At 45.4% G+C, this 9040-nt stretch overlaps 1 protein-coding gene across 2 annotated transcripts in view; it reads left to right on the forward strand.

Moving 5' to 3' along the window:
- The window catches only part of TMTC1 (transmembrane O-mannosyltransferase targeting cadherins 1), a 151033-nt gene extending 145307 nt beyond the window's left edge, over positions 1 to 5726 (forward strand). For both annotated transcript variants that reach the window (XM_068946578.1, XM_068946587.1), the window contains one exon: positions 485 to 5726. In XM_068946578.1, the coding sequence (XP_068802679.1) occupies positions 485 to 625 (141 nt within the window). In that variant the 3' untranslated portion in view covers positions 626 to 5726. The remainder of the gene's footprint in view (positions 1 to 484) is intronic.
- Positions 5727 to 9040: the final 3314 nt, after the last annotated feature.

Consider the following 9040-nt stretch of genomic DNA (forward strand, 5'->3'; position numbering starts at 1 on the left):
GCTTGGGAATATGTATCCTGTAGTTTAAATCTACATTTTAAGAGGACAAGCAGCCTGTCCATCTCCAAAATTTTCTGGCTTGGATTGTTGACCTGCCTTAAAGAAATGTCACCATGAGTTAACTTTTAAGATTCCTCTTTACCCAGTTCATTTAATGAAGATGTCTGATGTGGAATACTGACATGACATTATGGAAATACTTTAGCATATCACTGTGATTTAGGTCTTGAGTCACAGTGTGTGATCTCACCAAGCTATCCTATCTATGAGTAAAGTTAACTACTTCTTGCCTTGGGTGTTTGATCTAATTTAGGCTAACACCAGTAGGTGATCCATTTCCTAAAGAAGTGGTGCTTCTGTTAACAAATAATTTTGAGTTCTATAAATGCTTTTTCCTTTGTGTTATGGTGTTCACCGTTCCCAAGCAATGAACCTTTTTATGTCAGGGAATGTGAATGACATCTATCACTCTTTTTCTTCATAGGGGAACTACATCACTGCCCGTGGCTACTATGAGAAAGCTTTACAACTTGTTCCAAACAGCAAATTGCTAAAGGAGAATCTGGCCAAATTGGATCGATTAGAGAAGAGGTTACAGGAAGTCCAGGAGAAAGACCAGACATAGCATTCAGTCACCAGTGGAAAGAAACTCATGCCCCTTGGAAAAGAGTATGGTGGAAGCTTATTGCTAGAAGTGACACCGAATGAACTTTGATATGACTCAGAATTATGGAAGGCAAATTTTGGGTGCGTGCTTGTTTGACCAAAGTTACAGAAGACACTCAGCTCATGAGGAACGTGCTGGAGAACGAATGAAAACCTTCCTGTAATCAAGTTTCCTATTTAGGTTGACCCCACCTTAATCACACAAGTAGTGTGGGTGGAACATGTAGCTTCAATATCCTGGTTATCGCTGGGGAAGCTGTGGAGACGCTCATCCGTTGCCGTGGGAGTGAGGGAGCACCTCTTGTTACTCAACATGGACTCACTTAATCCGCATAAAGTACCACTAATGGGCTTTATGGCAAGTGCTGCCAGGTCCTTCTAAGCAAGGAAGATGGACATAATGGTTATATAAAAGGGTTTCAAGGGGTTAATGCTGAGGAAATGGTGGCTTTTACAGCTCTAAATGTGACTTGAAAGTGATCCTAAAGAAAGGGAAAATAGTGTCTGAATATCACCCTAGGAGGATGGGTCTACAATTAGGACAAATGATCCTTCGAGGGAAAACCGCAGCTGAATGTTTTACTCATAAGATAGTCATTTTGTAATAATTCAGGTTCACGATATCAGTATCGTCAAATATCATATGGCTTTACCCTTTGCCCTCTCCCTCCAATAATTATAACTCTGAAAAAACTGGAAGCATCCAAAAGCAATGTGAAGCTCTAGAATTACTTGTCCTCTTGTCCAGTCCCCAGTAGAAAACAAATAAACAAACAAACAAACAAGCAGACAAAACCAACTGATCTGATCAACATAGGAGGTGAAGTAAAGCCACAGAGAGATTAGAGACGATTTGGTAGGCTGGAAAGGTACTAAGGAGGCTTTTTATGGGTGTGCAGGGACAAAGCCCGTTTATTATGATGATAATCATAATAAATCACACTGAGAGAACGCATTGTCAAAGTGTTCTCACCTCCTCCTCCAAGGGATGCAGAAGCTGATCAGTCTTAAATCTATATTTTTAAATACTGAAGTGGGGAAATGAGTTCTCTTCAGAATTGAGGCTTTTATTTTTGAGCTTTATTTATTTAACTTATAATCAAATAATTAATATATTTTCTCTGTTTTATAAGAATTGGGCAGTGTCCTTCACAGCTGGCCTCACGGCTGGGCATTGTGACTCGTGTTGTCTGAAGTTAGAAAATGCAGCACCGCCGAGGCATGCTTGAGTAATTTGCCCTGATGGTATTTTTAAGCATATGGCTGTAAAGCACATTGGACCAAACTGTCATTGCAATAATAGCAAACAGAGTTTGCATCAGTTCAGCACAGAAAGCCTGAAGGGTTGGTGGGGTAGTGCTAGGTGCCACTGCCTGTTGGCATGGACAGCTGGGTAGGTCATCGGCTTGTTCCTCTTGTAGAAGGAAACTGCCACAAAGCTTGTTGTATTTGAGCTTAATTGTGCCTAGCCTCAGCAGAAGAGCAGCCTAAGCTTTGGTACTTTTAGTTAGGCAGAGTTCAGATTAGGACTGTGCTGCCTTGATACACATCCTTGGGGAAAGGCTCATGCGGCGGTGGCCCTCGCAACACCTGGGCTTAGCCAGTGCTGACCAGGTGTCCTCTCCACGAGCACCAAGTTCACTCCGTGGGGGGAGACAGCTGTGTGCTGGTGGCTGTTCTGGCCTTGTCGGAACAGCTTGGCCCAGGAGACCAGCCCCTGCCCGGAGGGCAGCTCATGAGGTCAATGGGAGGGAGAGGATGGTCAGAGGAGGAGGACTGGTGCAGACACACTTTCGTGGGCTTTCCCCCTTCAAATCAACTTCCTTAGTCTCAAGAGAGAGAGCAGCTGGGACCGCGACCGTGCAAGTTTTTAGCTAGCAAATCTTCCTCTCTCACCCCGGCCCCAGCAGCCTATTTTTCTTTCCAGGGCCAAGGGCTTGGGGCTGGGTCAGCACCATTTTGTCGCACAGCTTTTATGGCTGTAGACCTATTGACTGGGTGTAAATGCAGAGGCCTAGAGCAAGCGCTCTGCTGGGTCCTTCCCATGGAGTAGCCCTCAGGTGTCTGGCATTGCACCACCGGGGCATTACCAAAGTGGCTGGGAGGAGATGGGGCGACAGTCCTGGAGCTGGTAGCCACGCTAGCAAAGCCCCATGGGGTGCAGCGTGGGGAAACCAAAGTTTAAACGGCCTCTGAGAGCTGCCAGTTCCCCCGTGGGCATTGCATGATTGTATGCAGTTCATAATGGATGTATTTAAAGGTGTCCAGGCTGTGCTGAACTGCAGGAAAAGTTAGCTGGTTCCTACCTGGGCACCACAGGTTCCCCGTCAGGGTCTGTCCATGATAGTAGACAGTAGAAAGGGCATCGTATTCACATAGAGCTCGCTGCCTTTTGCCAAGGAAAGCCTATCTTCCTGGCACCACCACCAAGGCTAACCCCAGCCTACGATACTGCTGCGTGATGGCGAGTCTGGCGGTGGCAGAGCTGCGTTTGATGAAGACCCTGACAGTGTCATTGTCCCCCACATATGGAGCATATTCAGAGAGCATGCCAACACTTAGCCAAAGGGGAGGGCAATGGCTCATTTAAAAAGGTGTATGAGCTGTAAACTTAGTCTCAAAAAGGCACGTTAAATAAAGACTATGTATTCTACAAGCCACACACTAGTATGGCTTTAAATTGTGGCCAATGAAACATATTTTTTCAAATATAAGAGAAGGGATATTTTTATAGCAGAGCTTTGGGAGGGAGATGAGTTGGTTTTGTGTTTTCAATTTTGGCATAAAGCGGAGTTTGTCTTTCCTGATCTCATTCTTGTCCTAGAATTGGGTCAAAGCTACCTTGACCTCCTAAAACTGATGCATGTATACAGGTATAATATAGCTTTTGGGTGTCCCTCTGAGCTCCTGGAAAAGAATTACCTTTTTTGCCAGGGTAGCTTACCTGCAGAATAATATAGGGAGACCATCCTTCCAGTGAGGGAGGCAGCGTGGCTGGCAGGCATGTCATTATGTTCACCCGGAATTAGACAGGCAACATATCCATATAGTTTAATCCTCAACTGCATTATGTTTATATGCTGAAAGGTTGAGTCTCCACATCTGTGAGCTGAGTTTGTGGTAGTTGTGGGGAGAGGAGAGGTCATTAATGAACCCCACGTTCCTAAACCAGCACTTTATAGCCCACGTCTATGCAGGATGGCAGTCTGCAGACTGGCGGAGTATTTGGAGAATGACTCAGGGCACAAACTACCAAAGCAGTTAAACCCTTGTGAAGATTTGAGCTCACTCCCTGTCTCATTGGCTTCTGTGCTAAAATCCTGTGTTTGTCCAGGACATCAGTCTTGTGAAAGGTTTACTGTAGGTGAAGAACAACGGACTATAATATGAAATGGGTTACCTCCACCAAAAGAGAATGCCTATTGTGAAGATAAATAGAGTGAGTTACCTTGTGATAAACTGGATATTATCCTAATTAATCATAGGAAATGTTCTCTTGCTTTTGCATTACACAGTTCATCAAATAACAAATTCTAAATACATTGGTTTCTGCCAAAGGCATGGTGCTCATGCCTGGTTAGCAGAGATTACAAATTAATAAATGGCTGACGCTCTACATAGTGGTGGTGGGGTTCATTCTGTGTCCAAGCAGCATTGGCTAAACCTCAGCGCTTGTATGAATGCTCACCAGTATTAAAGTGGAGAATTAACTCAAGGCTGGTTAGACAGGAATCTTGTGTAATCACTATGCATTTCAGTCATAAAGGAAAAACAAAATAACTGTGTTGCTTTTTCCCTTCCCTATGAATAATATTTTCAGCTGATGTATTTGGTTTTATTTTCTTGCTTATTTAAAAAGTCCAGCATTCTTTGCTTCCATTCCTTTTCCATCCCTCAAGGTAAATGATGGAAGGGGAGACATTTTATATCTCTCATAGATTGTTTGCACTAGATTTTCTAAAAATGACCAAGCAGTGAGTACATGCAGCAGTGAAAATGGTCTTTATTCCAAAGATCTGAATGAAGATGGGGAGGGGGGTGTGTGTATGTGTGTGCGTGCACATGGGTGTGTATGCACGCTAAGTGATCCAAAGTACAGAGCCTAACTTGCAGGGGAGGCTGGATGTACCTGGAACTATCTGAAACTCGCAAAAGCTTCTCAACACGTATGGAAAGCAGGCCAAATATGGTGTACGCTATTTGATGAAAGAAGAAAATTATCTAATTACTAATTAGATTACTAAGTAGCACAATTTATGAGAATATAATTGTATGATCTTTTTCCCCACTTGTCCTCCAACTCAGTGAAGCAATTGGCATGTACTTAAGTCTCCTCAAACTATATGTGCATTAAATTGACCAAGTGTTCAATTTCTATTTTTCACATATGAAATTATGTACAATCTTTGGAAAAATCTAACCCTTAAAGCTTTTTCCCCCCCAACATTCAGTCTCTCGCACCAATTTTAAAATGTCTCATTTTGCTTTCATGTACATTTAAACCCAGCAGCAAAAAATAGAAAAAAAAAAAAAAGAAAAATGTGCTTGGCATTCACTAGTGTTTCAATGTGGCAAAGTTGTGTCAGATAATCTTGATAACTTTGTGCAAAAGTTCATTGCCATGATTGTACTGACTTGCTGAAAATTCTTTTCTGGGAAATAGCCCCAATGGTATCCTCTGTAAAAGTTATGGCTTCTACAACTATATTACTGTAGAAATCTCTGCCTGAAGTGGATGTCATGCTGCGTGTTCCTGTCACATGGGAGTTGTTTGCATTGGCTGTTGTTCATATGGTTCTTATTTCTGTATCTAATTTTTTTAATCAGTTGTGCACATCTTTTTAAAAACAAGAAAACAGCCCATGGATTTGAAATCTTTCAAAAATAAATTCACACTTAGCAGCAGCTGGATGTATGTCAGTGGTAAAGGAATTTTCAAAGTCTTTGCTTTTTCACTGTGGGATTTATGGATAGATTTCATGTAAAGGAGTTATGCTCAAAGTCTTTGCAAAAGAAAACGTATGTAAATGTCTATTTTATATAAAAAGTAAGAAAAGTAACTGATGTGTCTGGTTTTGTTCTGTTGGCTACGAGGTTAGTCTGTTCCTTAGGACCAGTCATGAATAGATGCTTCTAGAGATGAGAAGAGTCTAAGATTCTTACTCCAGTTGACTTACGTTTTACTGCCCGAGGAGTTCAAATGATTGCTCACATAGGAGCAACTATGCAGTACATGTTTTGGAGTTTGGCCATATAAAAGATAATAGAGTAAGCATTTGTTTGGAGCCTGAGCATGAGAAAGGCTGAGGGCTGGTGCTTACATGTTGTCTTGAGGATTTGGACATGTTATACTGTTATGAGTTCTTCATGTCAGGGTTTACACATCTATAGGAAGTGCATCGAACAAACTTCAGTCTTCTGAGTGTAAAGAGAAGAGAATGGAAAAGAAAAAGAAATTCATTTTGTTCTAATTCCCTCCTTCAGATTGTTGGTTCTTCCAGGACTTGTCCTGGCAGATGTTCCCAGATACTTCTGCATGCTCCCAGGACTTCAGATAATTGATAGTGGTAGACATATCTGCTAAAAATGGACCTGGAAGAAAGTCAAAACACAAGCCATAGTGTTTTCTGCCATCTTGGTGTGTGCATAACCCTTTGTAGCATAAATGGGAATTGCATGCTTGCTTTGAAGTCGGTATCTATACCCTAGTGTCCTCCACGGTCTAAACGGTACAGGATTTCTTAACCTGTTTTCTAACCCCTCCCCAACCCAGGATGAATACAGCCGATGCCAGCTGGCTCCCTCTGTTGCTCTGGCAGTCTGAGGAACCATAACCACCTCAGTGGCGTATGAATGGTGGAAAGGGTGGATTTTGTCATTTTTTGTTAGCATAGGAGAGGGGGCATTCCCATTAGTGGCCCCGCTGACAGGCCTGAAGGAAGGCAGTGCCAATGGGGACAGACAGTGGTCCAGCAAACAGGGACAGGCTGGGCAGCGCTTGCCTCCTCCAGGCCGCACAGCCTGGAGGAGCTCCAGCTGTGTTCAGCAGCTCCTCAGGACCACCTGCCTACCAGTTAGCTCCCCAGGGAAGAAAAAATTGGGAGATTTTTGGCCCTGTGTGTTTTCTGCTGCTTCTGAGCAATCTTCTTTGGTAAGGGGGAGCCTTTCTGCCCCCTCATTGGTGCTGCAGCATTGAGCCCATCTGCTTGGCCCCAGTCTCCTTGCCTGCTAGCAACAGTTTTTTAGGACAGGCCAGGGGGCCAGTATTATGTCTTTGTGGCCTTAAGCAAATCAGACCAGAGGCTGCAGGACAGGCCCCATACAGCCACTCTGCAGGGCCAGCCTGCCCAGGGCAGTGGACATCAGCAGACCTGTTCTGCCTTGTGCCCAATGCGACCAGCCCAAGGGCAGAGCACAGGCATCGGTCCAAAATGTTTGCTCTGCCCTTCTTGCTGTGGAAATCCTGCGAAGGGGATAGAGCCACATGTTGGCCATGGAAGAGGCTACCTAGGCAAGGTAGCCGCTTCCTAGGGCTACCAAGCCATCCTCAGCAAGATGTGCTGGACTCCAGCCTGCACTGCTTGTGAGACTGTCACCAGTCTCCAGAGTGGTGTCACCTCCTCTCCAGAGTGGAGGAAGTGACAAGGTGACTCTGCTCTGCAAAATCTGAAAAATCGGCAAAAGAAACCCTCTTTGGGTCAGAATATGGCCAAGGGGAGGCTGCTGAAAACTACTGCAATGTCATCAGCATGCGCTGGCTTATGGGACAGAATTCCTTTCATACACGTCAAAGTATAACCATGTGGAAAAGCAACAGCTCAAATGCTGATAAGGTTACACTGGATTGTACGTGGCAGTGTTGGAAGCTAACACAGCGAAGCGAAGGGCTCAGTGGCTGAGGTGCAATGGGTACAGAAAGGAGCACAGCCAGGAGAGCATCTGCACCCTGGGGCCCCTCTCATTCACTGTAGGTAAGTCACAGAGCCGCTCTGCATCTGTCAATCCTGGAGCACCTGGACGGCTGTGTAATTCCAGAGCCAAAACAAGGGCAGCTCCATGCCTTATTTGCTCATGCAATGTGTGCACAGTGGTTCTCCCTGTAAAAAACACCAAATAATTTTCAGCCTTGTGGTAGCTTACTGCCATGCCTGATAAACACATCAGAAACCCTCATCTACTCCTGGCTTGTGTTGCTGAGCTCCACTGGCACGTTCCTCCTTGCTGGCCTGGACTTCTGCTCTGCCCCTGGGGAGTTACACGCAGGGAGATCCCGGGATGAGGAACTAAGCAAAACTTTTCTTATTTTGCAAAAAAGAAAGAGCCGCTTCATTGCAGACTCCAGGGGCAGCTGGTACGGGCAGCCAGGCGGGCAGGCAGGCAGGAGCAGGGGGAGCACAAACAGCAGTATCTGTGTTTTACAGCAGCCTCAGCAGAGGCAGGGAGACCTCCTTCTGCGCTCGTGTGGGGCAGAGAGCAAATGACAAACAGGAGAGCCCAAGGCAGCCAGGGACCCCCAGAGAGGCACAGCTGGGAGCCTCCAAACCTGATTTGCAGCCCTGCAGCTGCACCTGCCAAGACTGATTGGCCCCCTTATCTATTAAAGGGGCTTGTTAGAATGGAGGAGGAGGACAGTTCTTCTGTGTGTAGCAGGGTGTTGCCTGGGTTAGAGGATCCAGCCTGATTCAGCCTCTGCAGTATCTGACTGAGGCTGCCAGGCCATGGTGGGAGTGGGACACCTCTTTCTGCTGGCCTCCCTTCTCTCTGGGTGTGGTGAGTCCCTGCAGTGGTCAAGGAGAGCTGTGCTCCTGGGTGGGGGCTGTGACAGGCAGCATGAGCTGTGTGCTGCTCCCATAACATGCTGAATGAGTAAGAATTCCAGATCATAGTGTGCTCATGCTATTTAAGCAATCTTAAGGCTGCCATTGCTGCCCTGGAAGCCTTTTCTACCCTCTTCATCTCCATGTTGCTCAGCACAGCACTTGCTTTGATTGCTGAGGTGAATGAGCCTTTCTCCAAGCAGGCTGCTCTGCTGTGATGTGGTCCCTTGGCTGTGAAAGAAAGAGACAGTGTGATCCCACTGAGCTTGCTAACTGGGGACCTTGGGGCAGTCAGGTCAGAGAAGTGTCTTGATGAGCAATGAGCTCTTCTAGCTTGCCGCTGATACCATATTCTCAATTCCTTCTTTTGTGCCCTCCTGGGGTGGCTGAAATGTTAATAACTCTCTCTCTCTCTCTGGCCTGTCTCCCACAGCTATATAAAGCAAATTCTTTCCTAGGAATACTTCTAGATAAAATAGAGAAATGGTGCCTTATGGAAGGATAGTTTCCTCCTGAGAGGCCAGGCTGTAAAGGAGGCCATGTTGGGCAGAGGAATG

The sequence above is a fragment of the Struthio camelus genome, chromosome 1 (genome assembly GCF_040807025.1).
Source record: "Struthio camelus isolate bStrCam1 chromosome 1, bStrCam1.hap1, whole genome shotgun sequence".
In the NCBI taxonomy this organism is placed as follows: Eukaryota; Metazoa; Chordata; class Aves; order Struthioniformes; family Struthionidae; genus Struthio; species Struthio camelus.